Source organism: Crocodylus porosus, unplaced genomic scaffold (assembly GCF_001723895.1).
Source record: "Crocodylus porosus isolate Cpor-Errol unplaced genomic scaffold, CroPor_comp1, whole genome shotgun sequence".
NCBI classification, from domain to species: Eukaryota; Metazoa; Chordata; order Crocodylia; family Crocodylidae; genus Crocodylus; species Crocodylus porosus.
Window position 1 is genome coordinate 4309042 of NW_017728928.1, and position 21285 is coordinate 4330326.

A 21285-nucleotide genomic window follows, 5' to 3' on the forward strand; every position below is an offset into this window, starting at 1 on the left:
TCCCTGATACTGTTTAGACAGTAGCATAGCTCTACATTTGGCAGGAAAGATCAACAAATGGCAAACTTGAAAGGAATACCGCTCTCTTCCAAAATAAAGGCATTTACCCTGTCCATTATTCAAGAAAATAAGCAAGAAAAATAGGCCTGAAAGCTCACGGGTATAGGCTCTGAAATGAAGCTAAATCCGGCGTGCCTAACTAAACTAAATTCTGCCCATATTGTATTGCTGCTGTTATTTTACCAGTGAGCTGAAGGAAATTACAGCAGAAGTAATACACCAACCAAGAAAGTCCAGTAGTAGCAAATCATTCCTAAATGATATAGCAGAGTAACACAGGCATTGTTCCAACTCTTTCCCAACAGGCTGTCAGGAGGTACCGAACGGTGACTGGGCCCTCTCCATCCCTTATGCCCTTTGGAAGAGGACTGTGAAAGCAGACAAGGTGTCTGTGCAGCCCCCGACAGCCCCTCCTGGGGAAAGCATGCCAGCTGGCAGGGCACGGGACGTGCACAGGCTGAGTAAGCTTCATCTGCATAGGGACTCAAAGGAGAATTATTTGTTACACGTCATCATTAAATGATTATTGGCTTTATTGTTGGGCAGATGGTATGTACTGGCACTGATAATCTTAGAATCACAGGGCAACAAGGTGCAGCAGGGCTAAATTAAAATTCCTTTTCTTCTCAAAATATCCGTGTTACACAAAGGATTTCCTACTGGCCTCTACCAATATTTTGGCTAAATTATGAAGGCAAATCAAAGCTCCTTCCACTTAAAACCCAGGCATATTGGGATTGACTGGCTGATATTATTTCTCTAGACCTTAGAGATTTTCTAGACCACTGCTTCGCTTAGTTTTATTCTCAAACCACAATAATTAGTTCAGATACAAATGATCTCCAAGAGCTAACAATAACATTCTCTTCAAATGAGCCAGTTCTTCAGGAAGAAATTTGGCAAAGTGATATATATTTCATAGATGATTTTGGAACCGGAACCTGGAGAATGATCGCTGGAAGAAGGAAAATAGGGTGCACATTTCTAACACTGATGGGAACTGTCAGCTGCTGGTGACACTATTTGTAAGGTTCACATTTTACACAAATTTGCAACATGAAAATGCTACTTTTACTGAGCATGAAATGATGAGAAACTCAATGCCTCGAAACACGAAATTTCTTTAAGTTGTGCTAGTTAGAAAGGTGTTTTTAAAATCAAATCTTTAAACTCCATACATATTTGTATCTTTTGATGTCTTGGTTGCTGCTTTATGCCACCCAAGGCTTACTCAGAAAAGCAGAAGTCGGCCCCCCCAGTAGGCTGTCTAGGTGAGTTTGCCACCTGATCTCCTGAATGCACACACAAAAGTCTCTGTATAGTTTTCTCCTTGCAAGTACTGTACCGAAGTTTGGAAAGCACCTTTATTTTAAATTGCACTGATGTTCAAAAATGGCAGAAATATGGCAGCTCTGGCTGTTCTCCTTCAATATTTCTTAGTAACAAAACTTTTAATGCAAAGAAAATGATAGGCATTCTCATTCCATATGGAAAAGCGCTATATTTAGAAAACCAGTACCTTCCAGGAATGACAAAAAGTGCCACTGACTATTCATTACTGATGCAAACCCTTGCATCTAAGTATGGGGACTATCCTTAAAAAAATCAGTATTGGTCAATTGTATCAGAGATGCACCAGTTTTCCTAATCTATGCTTTAAAAAGAAAATGAATGTGAAACATATTAATAAATACTAATTTTAGCGAGGATAGTTCCATAGCTGCATGCATTTGTCATCCCAAGAAAAACATTTTGTTCCCTTTTGTTGCTTTTTCTGTTTGTTTTTTAATAATCTCTGACTATATTCATGAGATCTTCACATGCACAGAAATGCCTGCTGTAATACTAAGCTTTGGTGTTTCCTGTCCCTTCATGTTTGATCTATTTAAGGTTCAGAGTTATAAGCAGAGCTGTCGTGCCAGCAGAAAAATCTAAAAGGAATCTGAATATTCTTCAAGTCAGTATAAAATTTGGCAGATCTTTTTAATGTGTAAAGATGAAGCCCCAGCTGACCCCCCAGCCCATCCTAATATCTATGCCTCAGCTGGCACCATGACTAATAAATAAGGGATAGCACTATATTGTTATATCTAATTATGCATTTTTTAAACACAAAATCAGATTGAAAATTCTGCCTGCAAACTGGAGTACTCCAATGTAACAGGGTGGGATGTTACATTTAAATATATGCTGGTAAGTAAACCTGGCCCATATCCCCTATCTTAGTTTACCAAACCCTGTTATCTATGTTACCATGCCAGGCTTTAAAAATAATAAATGTTTGTGGCCTATGGAAAGTTCGCTTTGAAGATGCCATTCGCTCTAGCGACTTCTTTGTTGGTGAGTTTATAATTCACACATATTGTATTTCCACCTACACTGCTGGAGGAGCCCCCAAGTCGAGGCTGTTCCAGAAGACAGAGGGAGGAAGGCAAGGCTCCAGGAAGTTATTGGAAATGGAACAAAGAACAACCCTTGGAAACTCTACAGGAGTCTATGCACAGTCTGTTTTGCAGATACCCTGTATTTGGAGGACAGTAGATACTTGTCTTTTTATCTTTAACTTTTTTAGTGAAGTCCCAGGCTTATGAGCATGGGCTCTCCCCCAGAACCTGGTCCTAATACAAAGGCTGTCTGCTGCATGCCTTCCAGGCTTTCCCCCAATTCTTTCCTTCCAGACCCAGCTTTCTCCCTACATACACATTCCCCAGCTTTGCAGGACAGCAGAGCCACTCTGAAATGCAGGAAAAGCACAGTGAACCACTCCATGATTTTCTTTATTATGGCAGCCTTTATGAAAATTTCCATTTTCACAGTTTTTAAAAGTAGTTTCCTATTCCCCTTCGCTGCTTTGTTTAAAAGGCAATACCTTTATTTCAAGCTTGTTTTATTTGTTTTATTTCACAGTTTATGTTATGACTTTTTATTTACACTTGCTAATAGTTTAGGGCCAAATTCACTCTATTGATTATATTAAAAATAATTTTTGTATAGGTTTCATGATTAAAACAAGTTTTTATGAGCAATTTTGGGTTTTAAAATGCCTTTTTCCATGTTTCCAATATGCAATATGGCAGAAACTGCAACATAAACTATTCACGTTTTTATATATTGCTTTGTACCTATGGGTGTTTCTCTTCCATAATTTTTGCATTGGTAGATATACTGTACCAGTACTGATAATGAAGAGGACTCCACATCATGCAAAGACACGACTTCAGCCTTGAAAGCTAAACATTGAAAGAAGCAATAATAATGCCAGAGAAGGAAAAATACAACTTTCAGAGTTGCCAGATAAAACTGGACTGCAGTGCAGACACTAACTAGGTACCAGTTCTAGTCTTTTCTAAAGCCTGTAAGTATGATTTTGCTGTTGGCCATAGCAAGTTCTTCAATGTGTTGAGACATGAAAAGTCAAGAGAAATGCCAGAGTGCAAAGCTTGCTGCAGGAAAAAAAGATGACTCAGTTCTTTGTCTCAAAAAGCATGTCAAAGATATTATAAAGTGCTTACAGATGCTCAGCCAGTGCGTACAAACGCTCAGATTCCTGCCTGGTGTTAGATATCCTGTAACTGGAAGACGAGAGCTTCAAAACAAGGAACAGTTTTTTTGCTACCAGAGTAAGTGAATGGATCTGCAATCCTATTGCATAGGATTTTCAGAAAGATCCCTCTAACAACCATCACAAGTTGGCATGTTTGTGGATGCAGAACTATTAAAAGCAATAAAACAGGTCCTAACCAGATGGCTTGCAGAAAAGAAGTCACTATCAAGTGTAATGATGAAATGTCAATGCCTTCTTACAGACTGCAGCATTACCTGAAATAAAGATGGCCAACTTAAAATAAAATTACAGTAAACTTTACAAAGACAAATGCTTGTTAAGTTAAAGTGTTTTCTTACTGGCTAAAGAACAGAACAAGCTCATTATTCATGTCAGTGAAATGCAACTGTGTGTTAATCAACCCCTGCCGCATCAATGTATATTTACCAAGATAAACTCAATCTTCATTTGACAGAAAGGAAACAAAATCACCAAGTTACAAAATGCCTTCACTTTTACACTAACAGTTGCTTCATTTGATGGTTTTCTGCTCACAGCATCTGATGAACAGAGCTTGGACTCACAAAAGCTTATGCTATACACCTCTGATGCAGATAACCTATAAAGTACAAATCCACCCTGCCTTCTGCCTGACTTCTGACCTTTTCAAACGCTGCCCTCACCAGCTTCTCAGTCACAACATCAAGTCATGGCACTTGACAAAACAGACTATTATATTCTCATTACCATGCATGCATAAAGCATGAAGGAAAGTGGAGAACATGCAAAACATTCCAGTGTTCTGGACTAAACGTTTCTTTGCCACAGCTGGAATACTTGTGGGCAGTCCTAGAAAGAAAAGGTCTGTACCACCTTCTTGATTTCCAGTGGACAGACTCAGAAAAACAGGGTTTGGCCACATTACAGGTTTGCTATATCACTCTGATACTGTCAACGACTACGCTGGAGCAGTTTCTTGAGTTATTACTTGAGCACCTTTCATGGGTGTCTATATTCTCTTGGCATGGAAAAAATACATCTTACTAAGCACTGCCCCTGTAAAAATGTGCTTTAAAAAAATAAAATTCTCAGATAATCATCAGCAATTTTAAGAATAAAAACAGTCAACATTTTTTAAAGGTTGGTTTATGAGTAATTTGAGCATGAAGCATGAAAACAGCTCCACTAAATAAGCCTTTCAAAAGTGGTGTGTTGCTCAGCTGTAAATCTGCTCTACTAATATCTTTCCAAAACCACCCCGGGTTGATTTGTTTGTCCTTCTTATGATTGACCATTCACGATTCTGAAACGAAAAGAAGTGAAACAGAACAAAGCCACAGGATAACTTTCAGCTTGAAAACAAACAGCTCACCCCATCTTGCCCTCAGAGTTTCCTTTTGATAAATGCCTCTGCTTCACTTCAGCATTTACGTGGAGCGGTAGATCAATATTCCTTGGGCATTTTCAGTAAACTAAGCAAAATACTTTGAAAATTTCTTGTGATTCTGCTTCAAATTTCTATTTTTGGAGAAAGTTTCTAATGGCAGAATACAACCAAAGCCCACTAGTGGCAAACCTGGCCAATACTTAACAAAGCATTTTACATTGTTAAAAAAAAAGAGCAGAAAAGACTGCAGCTTCCATAACATTGTTCTCAAAATGTACAACAATCTAATTCAGTAGCATCATTTCTGTTTAAAACCTTGATCCAAAATTTCGATTGTGATTTGATTTTCATTTTCAAGCACAGTACAATTTTCATAATTCTCCCATAAGGTTTACTAGATCTAACAGGGTTTCTGAATACATGTTCTCTAGATTTCACATGGTTGGTTTTTTTCCATCTAAAGCATAATGGCTGTCTACAAACTCACTACAACCATAAGGCAGCACATACAGATTTTTGGATCCTACTCAGATCCTGAAATGGGCCCCAGAGGGGAAGGTAGCTGGTGTGATTGTGAAACTAAACTGAAAGTCATGAGAATCTGGTTCATTCCTGGCTCTGCTACAGACTCACTGCTTAACCTCAGGCAAGCCATTTGATCACTCTGCAACTCAGTCTCCTGTCAGGAGGAAACAGGAAGAATACCTCCTTTCTCCCATCTTTTGTCATGTTAATCGAGATTAGAAGCTCTTTGAGACAAATACGTTCTCTTACCGTGTATCCGAACATTAGCTAGCACAAGTGAGCCATTTGTGGGCAGCGTTACTAAGCCTGTAACAGAAGTACTTATTAGAGTACACTCAGTGTAATACAGCAGGGACGGAATTTCCTTAACTTTCGGCCAATACATAGTTCTGCAGTGTTATCTAAAAGGTATGGGGAGGACAAATGTAAAAAGTGAGTGGCTTTAAAGGACTCTGAGAAGTGTTTTCTATAGCTTACTGACACGTTTGGACACTTTTTAGAAGCAGAACATTATTTACAATTGCAAGCAGTATTTTCTAATAAACTGAACTGATAAGAAAACAAAAGTAAAGGTAAAAATCAGCATAGTCATGAGGTTTTGAAAAGTATGGCTTTCTAGCTGCTTAGCATCTATAAGAAGAGTGTAAATGGCACGGGTGCATTTTTTACAACTATCTTCTGGAAATAAATATGTTAGGCTTCCTAACAGAAATGTTTCATAGATTTCATAGTTTTTAGGGTTGGAGGGACCCCAGTAGATCACTTAGTCTGACCCCCTGCCCTGGGCAGGAAAGAGCACTGGGGTCAGACGACCCCAGACAGGTACTTGCCCAGTTTCTTCTTAAAGACCCTCAAGGTAGGGGGAGAGCACCACCTCCCTTGGAAGCCCAGTCCAGATTCTGGAAACCATTACCATGATGAAGTTTTTCCTAATGTCCGACCTAAATCTGCTCTCTGTCAGTTTGTAGCCGTTGTTTCTAGTTAGCCCAAGGGGCACCCTGGTAAACAGAGCATCTCCTATTCCTTGCTGCACCCCTGCCCCGATGAATTTGTAGATGGCCACAAGATCCCCTCTCAGCCTTCTCTTGCGGAGGCTGAACAGATCCAGGTTCCTCAACCTCTCCTTGTAGGGCCTTGCCGGCAGGCCCATACGTGTAGCCCTCCTCTGAACTCTTTCCAGGTTATCCACATCCCTCTTGAAGTGCGGCGCCCAGAGTTGGACCAATACTCTACTCCAGCTGCGGTCTTACCAATGCCACATAGAAGGGAAGTTTCACCTCCTTAGACCTGCTTGTGATGCACCTGCTAATGCATGATAGAGTGCGGTTGGCTTTGCTCATCGCTCTGTCACATTGACGGCTCACGTTCATCTTGAAGTCTACTAGGACTCCGAGATCCCTTTCTGCCGCTATGCTACTTAGAGGGTCATCTCCCAGCCTGTACGTGTTGGTGATTCTCTCTCTCTAGGCGCAGCACTTCGCACTTATCTTTGTTAAACTGCATCCTGTTCTGTTCTGCCCACTTTTCCAACCTGTCCGAATCCGCCTGAATCCGCTCCCTGCCCACCCATGTGTTTAGAAGCTTTCTAAACACTACAGAAGCTTTTAATATGCTAGTTTTAAATATATATACTTTTACTTCTAAGAGAAACCCAAATGAAAGGGCAAGAGAGGAGCAATGACACAAATGAAAAATGAAAGCTGCCACAGCCACACACAAACCATGGTCACAGAAGGCAATAATCTGTCCAGCAAGACCTTTGAGGCAGACTGGGATTTCACGCTCTAAGCTCTATTGACAAAGATCTTGTCTACATGGGGAAACGTGCAGACCTAACTAGACTGGAGTAATTATTCAGGTATAAGTCTATCACTGTAAGTCCCTGCATGGATACTATATTCTTGAGTAAAAGTGAAAAGAATGCCCACACGGAGGTTTACGCTGGTATAAATACAGAGAATGCAATTACGCCAGGAGAGTTTCCTGTGCTGACAAGCTCTCTCACACTGGTTTTTGCATCAGGAAAAAACAACTTCTTGCTCCCAGATATGGCAACCTCCAGGAGATGCACAGTGGTGGCACTCTGATTCAACATGCGGAGAAGTCTAGACCACTTCTGAAAAGCTTTGTTCCAAGTATAACCCTCTACGCTTTGACACGAAAATATCTGAAATACACTTCGGCATTTTTCCTTACAATACTTAAAAGGCATTGAAGAAAAACAGCCTTTTCATAATTCTTTACACTAAAAACAATGCCACAAGACATTCGCACTTAATAAAGGGGACTCATGAGTTTTTCTAACAGGTTGCAATTTGGTGTTAAATGGGGTGAAATGAAAATTGTATCCTGCCCTGAAATATGTTGCCACCAGATCACGACTTGCTAATGAGATTTTGCCCAACTGTGTGAATAATAATTTATGTGACTATAGGGCTCTTGGCAGAATCCTCCACTCAGCGATAGGCCCCGACGTGAAAGAGAAGGCTCCTGCTCAGAGGAAAATACTTTCTCTTCTGTACTTCTACTTTTGCCACTGTGGGCTTTCTACTGTTAACACAGGCTTTCCGAGGTAGAGTCATACCCGGGTCTCTGAAGACATGCTGCAGCTCAGCAGCACTTTCAACCCCGAGATTCCCCAAGCATTTCATAAATAGTTAAACTGGGATTTCAGAAGTAACTTATGAGTATGTCTGTAGTACAGTGAGTGGACACAACACTGAGCTAGCTTTAAACCAGCTAGCCTGAATACTGGTAGTAGTCTAGCTAGAGCAGCAGGAATTTCAGAATTTAAAGCTAGCTTGGGTATATCTATATTATGCTGCAGTCAAAACAATGACAGTAAAGCAGACATCCCATAAGAGACTTGGGCACTCGAATCTACTGAAATTCAATGGCAGCTAGGTGCTTAATTAGGCACCATATGTAATTCCAATTTGCACTCTCATAAAAAAAAGTTAGCAACACTGATATTTTTTTTATTTTACAAAGAGAAAGACTGAGTACCTTTCCCGAGGTCTGCTATGATTTAGACCTATTCATGATCCCATACTAAAAACTATTTAAGCATTCTTATGTTGCTGTTGTGTCCCTGCCAGAACAGTAGAGAAAAGTTTTCCCATTATCACTGAGAGTGCTTGGCAGTCCAGACAACAGCCACTGACCATTTCAAATGGCCTCACTTGGCCTTGGTTCAAAACTTTTGTATGATCAGAGCACAAGGGAACAGTTCCCATATATTAAGCAAGAGTTCTATATTAACATTATACACAATATGGAATAGACATAGTTTAGATTTTAAAAATAAAGTTAAACAATAAATGCAAAAAACTGTCAAGGCCTTAAGGAAAGAGGGGTTGGCAGATGCATATAACTTCACACTAGAAAGCAGTTTCTGAGTTTTCCTTTTGCAGGGTGCAAAGGTACAAATTAAATACGCTAACAGCAGCAGGCTAGAACACACCTAGGGTAACTACTACTAACGCACACTACTACTAAAGTTGCCAGTGTCTGAGTCCCATTTTCAAAAGTGATGGATGCTCTAAGTCACCTAGGCAATTTAGAGAAATTTATTCCTATTTTCTAATCTTTTGAACATAGTTGAGCACCCACGCTTTCTCTCCATGCTTGATTAGATGCTTTACTTTAATGAAACAACACAAAAAAAGACACCCAACTCCATATTTCTATTTTGGCTGATTCAGCTGAGTAATTCAACAGTGTGAGGGTGAATTTTGGGGCCTAGAAGGAAGATAACTGACTGAAGTGCTAGTTCAGTTTGGACATAGATAATTTTGGTGCAACACTTGTGCAATCATTTCTTTTTACCAACAGAGTTCAAACAGTCTGTGTCAGGGATTGGCAACCCCTGGCACACGTGCCAGAGTATGACATACAAAGCCATTTTGCCTGGATGGCCACAGAGCCTAGGCTGCTCACAGGAGGCAGCCGGGAGGCTGCATGTCCTGCTGCAAGCAGCCTGGGCTCCGGCAGACAGCAACTGCTCAGAGCTCTGGCCAGATGTGGTAGGCAGCCCAGAGGTTGCAATCAGCTGCACTGGGCTCTGGAGCCCTGGCACCAGCTGCACACACGCCTAAGGGTGCACGGCAGGGAAGAAGCAGGGGCAGTGCAACCCTGGCCTCTCCCCTGCTGGCCACCCGGAGACGCACATGCAGCTGCCGCCAACGAGTTGGGCTGGGGCTCATCGGACCTTGGCGCAGCTATTTGCAGCCTTCCTGCCACCTGCTGCAAGCTGTCAGGTTCTGTGGAGGGTGGCAGGGGCCTGTCCACATCCCAGGCCAGCTGTGGCAGACAGCTGGGAGGCTGCAAGCTGCTGCACTGAGGTCTGCAGTGCCCTTGCCCGGCTCATTGCTGGCATGGAAGGAGCCAGGGTTGTGCTGCCCCAGCCCCTTTTCCCACTGTGCATACCCAGGCATGTGTGGCGCTGCCACCAGCCACAAAACGTGGCGGGGGCTCCGGACCCTGGTGCAGCTGTTTGCAGCCTGCCCGCTGCCTGCTCCATGGCCAGCAGTGGCTGCACGTGCACCTCAGGGCACGTGGCAGGGAAAGGACCGGGGCAGCGCAACTCCAGTCCCTACCCCGCCATCTGCCTAGAGGTGTCCATGCACCCGCTGCCAGGAACAAGCATCCAACCCCTCACAGCTCCCCTTCCCCTCCCCCGTCTGGCCCTAGCACGCCGAGTCAAGATGTGTTGCAGTTGGGGAGTTTTTGGCACTCCAGTCAAAAATGTTGCCGACCCCTGGTCCATGCCTTCCTCAGGCTGAGACTATGCTCGCTCAGTGTGATCTACAAGGAACTGCATCAGAAGACCATTCACAAGCTTAAACTGGTATTAACAGATGAGTTAAGGCGGCAAGTCTCGTGTACAGGGTGACACCTCCCATAGTTTGTGTGCTTTTACAGGATTTTGACACAAGCATACAGAAATAACAGGACAGGAGGATTGTATAAATTGGGGCATGTGTGTATACAAAATCTGTATGTCTATATGCACACGAACAAACACATGTGCGTGTACACTTATACTTTTTGCTGAGGTAAACTATAAAAAAACAAATATAAGAATACAAATAATTAAAGACAGTAAACCATTTATGTGCAGTTTCTCTATATAATAAAGTATCCACTGATTAATGTTTGATAAGCACATTTACCCCAACGTTGAAGCCAACGTCCATACTTAGATGCCTATACATTTCATAGACACTACATAGACATTAGGGCTGAAGGGACCTCGTAAGATCATCAGGTCCAGCCCCCAAAAGATATATAAGTGACCCACTGCTGTTCAACTCCTTATCAGACCACTTTTATGCAGGTTTCAAATGTTTGGTAGCATAATCTGAAAATGTTGACCTCAAAGAACTTGAACTGATTCCCCTACAAATCACAAAACCTGAACTTGACCTGAAGGTGAATGTTGACGCTGTTAATCTGGGTGCGTTAAGAAACGTGGAAGAGTGTACACTTGAGAATATCTCTCACACTGACCCAATGTGGTGACTGACATCAAAGTACAAAGAGTTCGTCAGACTTGGGGCAATACCCGTCAGCAAAAAAGTTCTCATAGGCTCTGTTTATGCCTTTCCTTAGCATTTAATATACTATATTGGTACTACAGGAAAAATAAGGTTGATTAGCTGGGCCCATTTGTAAAATGAGGATTCCAGGTAGAAAGCTGCCAGGCCAACAGGCAACCTAGTACTTAGAGAGGAATGCAGACTGCTGAGAGAGACCCTTCTGTCCTTTGGAGCAGGAAAGGTCAATGTAGATGCTTTGAGTGGAGAGACACCTTTTTTATTTCAGTGTCAATTTCACGTAATTTCTTTTTCTTTTTTTTTTTGGTCTCTGACTGAAGGTTGAATTATCATCAAAGTTGTACTGTGGCATTCCCCATTTGGAAATCACGCTAGTGACCACTTATGAAACTTCTCTGAGAACCACTCACCTCTCTGCAGGATGTTCTTCTTCCTTTAAAAATGAATTAATAATTGGAAGGTCTCAGAAGAAGTCGCTTGATACCAGATGAAGGAAAATGCAACCTGTTCGTAATGCTGGTTTAAATCAACTAAGTAACCACTAACAAATACTCGGCTTTTTGACAAAAACTTCTGCAGAGCCTATTTCACATTAGGAACTGCCTCACCTATGGAATGTTTATTTCTCTCCCAAGCCTTTTTACCTCCCCTCTTTCTCATAATGGAGGTGAAGCAATATGGACAATATCATAGGCATCCTATTTTCCCCAATGACTAACTTATTTTTTCTAAACAAAGCACTTAAGCACATCCTTAACTCCTTATACGTTCAGTTGCTTTAAGTGCATGTTTTACAGAAGTTCTCCCTGATACAAGTTCACTATTTTCACACCTGATCTCATAGGGAGGATCCTTCAGTACAAATGGTTCAGAGCAGGGGTGGCCAACCTGCCAAAAAGGTTGGCCCCCACTGGTTTAGAGGAAGGGCTTATTTTCAGCGTGGTCCTAGTGATGCTAAAACGAAGCTTCAGACCTCTGGGCACGATGTTTGGAAACTTTTCTCAGCAAACAACAGGCTCTGGGGAACAGGCTGCTCCCAACACTTCTGCAGGACACAGTTCTACAGCAAGGTATAAAACTCCCCTTCCCCTGTGTGTAATTCCATTATTAAGTACTCTTTTCATTGTATATTTCCCTAATGATGGCAAAAAGCAAAATTCATGACAACTTCACACACAGGAAAAAGCTTCATCCTGAGAAGAATTTTATACAATTATTCCCTGATTAGTATTCGGTATCAATAGTCACTGAACTATTTCCAGCCCTTTGTTTCCTGGTTGACCGGTGACAAATGGCACTGTTTTTTCTTGAAAAGTAGCAGAAGCAAGGTGAAAAACATTTTGGAATAGTTTTAACAAAGTGTGCCAGTCTAGGGCTTCAAATGCATGATAATGTTTGGGTACAAGTATAAAAAAGCCAACAGCACCCCAGGTTGTATTAACAGGAACGTCACTTGTAAATTAAGAGACATAGTTCTCCTGCTCGAGTCAGCAGGGGTGAGGCCTCACCTACAGTGTCCTGTACTGGCCCAACACACTACAGGAAGGATATGGGCAGATTAGAAAGAATTCAGACAAAAGTTATTAGGGGCCTTGGAAGCAAGACGTATGAGGAAAGGCCGAAAAAAATGGAAGTCATTTAGTTTTCAATAAGAGAAGACTGAGGGTGGATTTAATAATAGTCTTCAAATACCTGAAGGGCAATTACAGCAAGGATGGAGGTGGGCTTTCCTCTGTGACAGTAGGGAACAGGAGTAAAAGCCATGGCTTCAAGCTGCAGCAGAAGAAATTTAGGTTGGAGATGTTGTTGAATCTCCATCCCTGCAATGCTTTAGTCATGGATACTCCTGCCTTTAGCAGGAACGCACACGATTTAATTTTGCTCAGTTTTGGGTTTCTTGAGCTAAAGCTACCTCTAATGATTAGAGTTCTGTAAAAGGGTATAATGAACAGGTATACACAGAAGAGATGAGAGGATGACAGCAAGGAAATACCACTCTCTTTAAATACATGCACAAATATGATTCTAGATAGGCACAAACTAATCCAGACCCACAGAAGTCTTGGAGCTCTGCTAATTTAAAGCACTTGTGGGTCTGGTCCCATATTTATAAATACAACCAGAAAAATAAGACTAAAACAATCTGAGTTTGTATGAGAATATTTCAAAAGTAGGTCTCCAAGAAAAAGAACAGGGCAGTTTCAAATATTACTTCATATGAACAGATTAGACTTGCCAAAATGTTACTTTTCATGCAGGCATATGATCTGCTAGAGGAAAGCCAGACTGAGTCACTGGATACATCAAAGTCAACGTCCAGCGAGTGGGATGACTGTGTGCTGTATGAACAAGAATGATACCTGCCCACTGCAATGATTTCAGAACATTTAATTGCACTAAAACAGGTAGTAGCACCGGTGACTGAAATCCCCAGATTACCTTGATTGCTCTGTCATTATCTCTAATCAGCTGCTGCTTCTCATCTTCAAACTTTTGTACAGCATCTTGGTGCCGCCTTTCTGAAGCAACCTGCTGCCGGCTGTTCTCCTCTGTCAGAGAGGAAATGGTTGTCTTAAGTTCAGCTATGATCTAAAAAGAAAACAGCACGCTAAAACTTTCTTCAGTCAGAGGCATGTATTTTGCATGTATTTAGGCTTGACACAAGAACAGAGTTGGCAAGCTCCACTGTACAAACTAAGTATTTTAAATTAACATATTACACACTAGCAAGCATGAAATTCCACACGCAGAAAAAGAATATAATAAACCTGTGAATGGCATGAAACTGCTGAAAACAAACTATTGGGAAGAGTTTTCCACTATAACATTCCACAATATTAACTCATCAGAACAAAGCACATCTGTGATCTCAAAAATATAAGATGTTTCCAGTTTTCCACTTCACTGAAATAGCTATTGCAAATTTGCACGCTTATTGAGAGTTAGTGATGCTTCAGAGCTTCAGACAAAAAAACACTGCAATGAACATACCAACAGCTCTTTGTTATTAGAAAGATACAACTTAGCATGATACTACAGATAAGAAACCATTGTACTTCACATGCTTAACTGAAATACGAGACTCGACTCTGCATTTCTGTGTTGTTGAAGGCGACAGAGTCTGTTTGACAACAAACTTGGGACCTGATTCAATGGCTCTTGACGTTAAAGGACAGTGGATCGTGCCCTAAAGGACAGAGCATCATGCCGTTCTACTGAACTGTTTACATGTCTCACTTTGACTACCCATTTGATCCTTTTTAGCACCACAGAAAACATGTTAAACTATACCGGAAACCCTCGCTACGCAAAGGTTCAGCATCTGCGGTTTCAAATATTCACAAATGTTGAACCCACACTTTAAATACACTTTATACCCTGAATACCAAAACAGTGTAAATCACACTACTTTACTCAGGTGATGCTGCAATATTCCACATCTCCCGAATTTTTTGTTCCACATTTTAAGGTAACTATAATAATTAGCTGGCTTCAACAGTAGGGCAAGAATTATAAACACATTTCTTCTATCAGAAGTTACTGGTTAAAAAGTTGGGATAGCAAAGAAGTTTAAAAATGTATTAAGAGAATTTTAACACAAGTTGACAGATGAGGAACTGCTCTGAGCAGTCATTCTCGGGGGAAAAAAATCTAATTGTTTATTTTGCATAAACTTCAGAGAGAATTTCTTGGAATATCTTCTTTGTGTGGGTGTTAAAAGTGACTGTTCCAAGAGGCCACGGAGAGTAAGATTAGGCTGATGTTGTCAGCAACACAACCACATAAAAGTCACAATTGACCTATTACTAATGTTAAGCTACAAAAAGCCATGTTCAAATAGTATTAAGGGTCTGGTTTAAACCCACAAAAGTAAAGAAATTCAGAATTAGGCAAAAAAACCCCTCCATTTTTACTGTATGCATTTTGTCAAATAACTATGGCATACAAGGTATGGTTGTAACTTTTTGCCCTCCCTGATTTACAAACCACACCTTAGAAATCGGTCTCAGACCAATAGGGAGGGATCATCTTTTTTTTTTTACACTGAGCACAGAAGAGTCCTGGACCATAACTAGGGCCCCCAGGTGTTACGGTAACACCAGTGATAATAACTGGTATTACAGCATTAGGGGCAAGTGGAATTACAAACTCAAAGCCTGAATGTCCCTGTATGCATTCAGGAAGCTTTTGGGATCATATCAGTTTTCTGAGGTTATTTCTCCTCATGGTGGCACAAAAAATACAAAAGGTTTTACAAAAAGGCTCGGAAGGAAGTATTTCAATTTGACATTTCAGAGAGTCATTACACTTTCATGCAACTACATGCAGAACAAAATATGCATTTAAGTCTATTTTAAAAATGTGTTTGATTTACTCAGACATAATAGCCGTCATGTAAAAACATATTCATGGATTTTTTTGATAAATACTTTATCAAATTTTCAAATTTATCAAAAAAAGCCAAAACAAATAAATTATCTTAGAATAATTAGGTAGCGGTCTCGAGAGCCCGTGAAACCCCACTGAAGTAGCTGAATCCACGGTTCTAGGGAAGTTCCACTTAGCAGGTGAAACAAAGGCCACTTCTGAAGGCTGAGATGTAGACTCTTGATACTATAATTTAAGTGTGTTTATAAAACAGCCAATCTGTAATTTCATATAGGTACATGACTGGATTGTACCTACCAATTATGAGGCCTTGGGAAACATTCTTGATCAATATGAAGGGAATATTGGATTATTACAACCACTGCTGAAAATCCATCCTTTTAATGCTTCTACTGTGGTCACGAGGCTCTTCCTTCATGGAGGCATCAAGAATGACACCTCCACGAAAAGCAGTGAGGCTCCTTTTACACCCTGAAAAACTAACTTTTTGATTTATCTACACACTTTAGCGTCGTCTACGTTTCAATACCATTTGCCAATCAAAATTTAAAAGCAGTTGTGACGAGTCACTCCAAACTGACACCTTATTTTACCTACTTTCAATATAAAGGTAAACTGAATATGCTCCCATTTTCAAAAGTGATTAGAAAACTATGTTATACCAGTAAGAAAAGCCTGCTGAGTTAAAAAAAACAACCCAGTTTTGTCACTGGTGAAATGTAAAAGTCTTGGAGAATGCTTTTTTGAGCTGTGCCAGCATTCAGTGAACACGATGGATGAGTTAAGGCCATACACATGGTAAACATGAAAACAGGACAGTCTGGACGTGCCGCCTGTCACCAGCCATGTGGGCAAACACCACTCTGTCATCTCAAATGCAGCTGAGGGACTGCTGAAGATCTTACAAAATATGTGCAGGCAAGGCCTGCAGGGAGCGTCAATTCTGCTTCAAGTCCCAATGACCACCGTAGGAGTCGACTGTTCTGAGATCCTTGCAAGACCAGGCTCCTCGCAGCTAAAAAACAGTGATCTTGAAGAAAGGCATGCTAACCAGTTTAGTTTTCTGACATTCTTGTAAGCAATAACAGTTGAGAAAAGCAAATCCGAACTGGCTGGAGGAAATGCTGGGAGTTTCTTTGGACATAAGAAAATCAAAATTTAAGACAACAGTAACATAGATTAACAAGGTTTTTTAATCTTGTTTTAAAAAAATAAGGTATTAATGTGAGATGGTCGTTTTCACGTTGCCTACCTGCGAAGATTTGGCCAACTTTTGATTGTATTCCTTTTCAATCTGCTTCAACCTGCTGTTGGCCTGAAACGCACACACAGACACACAAGGAAACCAGATTAGCTCAGATGAAGAACATGTACAGACACTTTGCCACTGACCCTTATGCTTGGCACCTCATCTACATGCCTATCAGTAAGCAGCTGGGATACGTGCCAATTCCAACGCCCTTTTGTGGCAGCCAGAAAACCACAAGGGCTTGTCTTTGATCTAGGGCCAACTATTCATCACTTAAAAGAGGGGAAAAATTGTACCTCTGCTGCCAATTATTAGAAAAACATAAAGGCCTCTGTGGATTAAAAAAGGGAGTGGGGTGAGCAGGGTGGGGATTGAGAGGGAGAAGTTTATCAGGATGACTTCATCTCTGTGAAAGGAAAAGAGGGAAGAAAAAAGCCACAAGTTCTAGCAGGGGCCGCGAGGGTACAACGTGACATAGACTATGTGATTTCATGCGCCAGCTGATGTCTGCGATCTCCTTTTATCAAATCTTACATTCCTGCTTTCTTAGGACTGCCGCTATTAAACTGAAAATCAAACCCAACATGCTGCAGAACCACCAAGGCCTCCTCTGACCTCTTCTGGCACATCTTTTATAGCTCAAAGATAGAGGAAAAAACAAACTGGAAACAAGGCCACTTTGTTGTTTTGATATCACATGTAATTGAGAAGCAAGCGTACCTGTAATTCAGGGGAAAACCAGCTCTTAAATTCACTATCACTTTTCATCCAAACTCACAATATAATTCTGACATGCTTTAAAAAACGAAGAAAACCCCCACTTCTATACTGTAGCGGACAGACACGTTTCAAAATGCCTGCCTTGGAAATGATCTGCTAATTATTCTCAGTACTGAAATTGGAGGCTACGTTTCTGAAAAGAATAGCTGGCTTAATGTGGCAGAATATGACGAAAGTGAATTTTTTAATCGGTCTGACCTCATGCAAGAAGCTCTGGTTTGTCCTCTTCAGGTTTATGAATAGAGTCTATCACAAGGGTCCCATCTTTCAATTGTTTCTGGGCAGGTTGAGGCAAAGTGCCACTGAAACCAATGGGGCTCTAAGGGTGGGTTCATGGGGCCTTTCCTAGAAGCACCTGCAGGACTGGGATTTGAGACTCCAATATTGCAAACATTTATACATGTTAGTAAGTTTATTTAAGTGAACAGTCTCATTGACTTCACTGGCCTTTGTGTATTACAGAACGCATGAGTATTTGCAAGACAGACTGAAGTACGTGACAATAGCACTGAAAATGTTATTACAAGAAACCAAACTTGTACACTGGATTTCTTTATACAGGGTAGGCACTTATACACAATGTATGGGAATCAATCAGCACATTTTTGTAGTTTCCCAAAATATTTCATTTTTACTCGGTCAATTCCTTTAAATATGACTAGTCCTCATGTCATATTTGTGATATGTATGGATGTGTCCATATTTATTTCTTGTGTAACTATGAAGCACACAGTACAGTAACAGCTCACCAGAAACATTTTTTGAGTCAATAGGTTTAATTTTCAAGTGTTGTATGAGGGGAGGTGTTGATTGTAAATCAGTTACCGAAATGCCATTAATATCTGTTTACAGGAAGTAAAACGACATGCGAATTAAATGATCTTTCCTCTGCAAGCCTCACATTTAAAAGTGATCTGCTTGATGTAGCTAATTTATTCACATGTGGGATATACACAGTCAAGGTCAGCATAAGGTTAATTGAAGAAGACACAATAAAGAGGAAACATCTCTGTGACACACTTTGGCCCACCTTTTTTTCTTTCTTTAAGCTGTCGCACCTTCTGGTTGTCAGATGACTTTTACCAGTACTGCAGTGTATCAGTAAAAACTACTGCAACTGACATTAAAACACGTTTTAAAATACTGATTTTAAAACATTCAAAAAATGAACTATGATAGGAGAAAGATGAAGTTGCCTTTAACTCTCAGAAAGACAGAGATACTAGTTAGCAAGGCACGGCAAAGATCACATTACAGCTGCACTCGGTCTTAACTTCCCTGGGGCTAAAGGACTTCTGCTCCCATACAGTAAACTTTATAACCTCTTGAACCCAAAGAAGGAATCTTATTAAATAATAAAAACACACCCATAATGCTCACACACCGATCAGAACAGGTTATCCACACTGAACAGAGCTGGGACAACCAGTATGGCAAACGATGACAGAAAAGAGCTAAAAAACTTGTCAGATCTTTTAGAAAAAAAGCAATGTGTATAGTGCTCAGCATACCTGAAAAGCAGGTTCTGCATTCCTGAAATTGGGCACCCGAAAATGAGACACCCAGAAAGCAGTAAAAGTGCATCTGTCATGAACCTCACCCAAAATTGGGGGTTTGTGGGATGTCATGAATGTTTTCTTATGTTTTTCCCTCTGATACGGTGTGTGTGATGTCAATGAAGAGCCAGAGTTATGCTGCATCCATTTCTCTTGCTTTTATCGCCATATGGATTATGTTATGTTGTCTCTATATATCTTTAGGCTTCTGGACATGATTTTATTCAGGGGTGGGCAAAATATGGCCCAGAGGCCAGATCCAGCCCACCAAGTGATTCCACCCAGGTCTCTTGGCCCTGCCCGCTCAGGTGCAGGGAGCAGCCTGGGCCGTGGCACATGCAGCCAAGCCCACCGCCCCAGGGTGAGGATGTGCCACCTGGTGAGAGATCAGTCCACCCTATTCCCATGTGCGGCTCTGGGGCCTACCCTTGGTTTAATCAAAGAAGCGGAGGGATGCATACTTGGGAAAGAGAGCAGGCAACATGGCTAAGTATCACTTGCATTTGTGTTACTTGGGAAGGATAATTGCGAAGGCCAATCACAAAGACAGAAGGAGCCACTGGTGGGGTGGGCACCCAAGGTATTGTCTGATTGCAATGGGAAAAACAGCCCCACAACAGTAAAGGCATCCAAGAGAAATGGCCCATTAGCCAGTGCCGCAGGGAAACTACATATTTCAAGAGGACTCAGAGACCCACGAACAATTAGGGCCACTGCATGACCCCGTTTACGACTCCATTTCTTCAGCATGGCCTCTTATTCCCAACCCAGATCCCAGTTTAACGTGACCCCCTCCACTGATGTGACCCCATTTGAGGTTGCAACCCACAGTATGGGAACTAGGGTTACCATACGCCCAGGTTTTCCTGGACATGTCCTCTTTTTTGGCCCCATCCCCCTGTCCAGACAGCTTTTTAAAATGCAAGCAAATGTCTGGGTTTTTGCTCTGCCCCTGGCTTTTCCAGGGCACTTCCAGCTTGACTGTTTGGAGCTTGGGGCAGCAGGGCAAGATGACTGGCTGTTGGGGGACCACGTGCTTTGCGCGCAGGCCCGGCAGCTGCTTGCAGGTAAGAGAGCCGGAGACAGAGAAGAGTGTGTGTGCATCCACGTGCGGGAGCTGAGTGGGCAGCAGGGCTGGGGAGTCAGGAGTGAGGGGCAGAGGCAGGGCACAGGTATATCACTGGCCCCCCATAATCGTACACTCCTCCCTACCTCCCCTCCACAGGTGTCCTTTGTTTTGATACTGGAAGCACGGTAACTCTAGATCATGCTGATGGCAGGGCTCGGAGGTATTTAGGGAACCATCGTGAAGATGCATTTTGGATCCCCGGCTCCCGGACAGTCAAGGTCCCCAGCAGCCAGGGCTGGCAGGATCAGCAGAAAAGCTCATTTCTAAGACCACTGGCAGGACTCTGGAGTGCTGATCTGTAGCCAGATGAGAGAGTAAGAAACTTATCTTGTTTTTTTGCTGCATCTTCCAACTTATGGTGGGTTTTGCTTATATAAATCTTTTCTATATAATAAATGCTTTTGTTGATTTCCCTCCTTACTGATTGCCTGTGGTAAGCATGATCCCAGGGCAAGTGATATTCCAGGCTAAACCACTCTGTGGAAAAAGGGGCACCTACATTTTTTTTCACCACCCAAAAGGGGTTTTTCACAACCCAACCTGGAGCTGACAGTTATTCCTCTGCTAAAGCTGTGAGGTCTGGTTTAAGTCTTTAGTTGAGACTTGCGGGGATAAGGAGTTATCCCAGGGAAAACCTTGGTCTGTTCCTTGGGACATGCGGCAGGACAGCAGGGAGAAACTTGGGGCTCCGGGGTACCTTGCAGATAGGTTTGTGATAGCAGCCTTTGACTTCTATCCATCATGCTATAGCATTTTACAGTTGACATCACTGCAGCCCAGGCCTTAGAGCACATAGCTGCATTTATAAAGCCCGCAGCAAGTGCCTTCTGCAATTTATGCCACTCCTGTCAATCAAACTGAACCATTTTCACATAGGGACACACACTGGAACCCACTTCCATTATCTTCTGTTACTGCAGAACTTCCCCATTCTTCACATATCCTGCACCAAAACTCATTTCACATCTTTGACTCTGGGCTCTTCGTTTGCAGCCTGGGAAGGCATAAATCCACTCTTGGCACAAATAGAGCACTTTGAAAAAAGCTGTTACTTAGGCTTTGTGCAGGGAAAGGATTTACTACAAAGCAAATCTATATAACTCTATCC

The 21285-nt window shown here is 41.7% G+C and overlaps 1 protein-coding gene across 2 annotated transcripts in view; it reads right to left on the reverse strand.

Annotated features, from left to right (window-relative positions):
- The window catches only part of CEP112 (centrosomal protein 112), a 275736-nt gene that overhangs the window by 47240 nt on the left and 207211 nt on the right, over positions 1-21285 (reverse strand). For both annotated transcript variants that reach the window (XM_019542365.1, XM_019542364.1), the window contains 2 exons: positions 16716-16778; positions 13514-13663 (listed from right to left, as the gene is read on the reverse strand). In XM_019542365.1, the coding sequence (XP_019397910.1) occupies positions 13514-13663; positions 16716-16778 (213 nt within the window). The remainder of the gene's footprint in view (positions 1-13513; positions 13664-16715; positions 16779-21285) is intronic.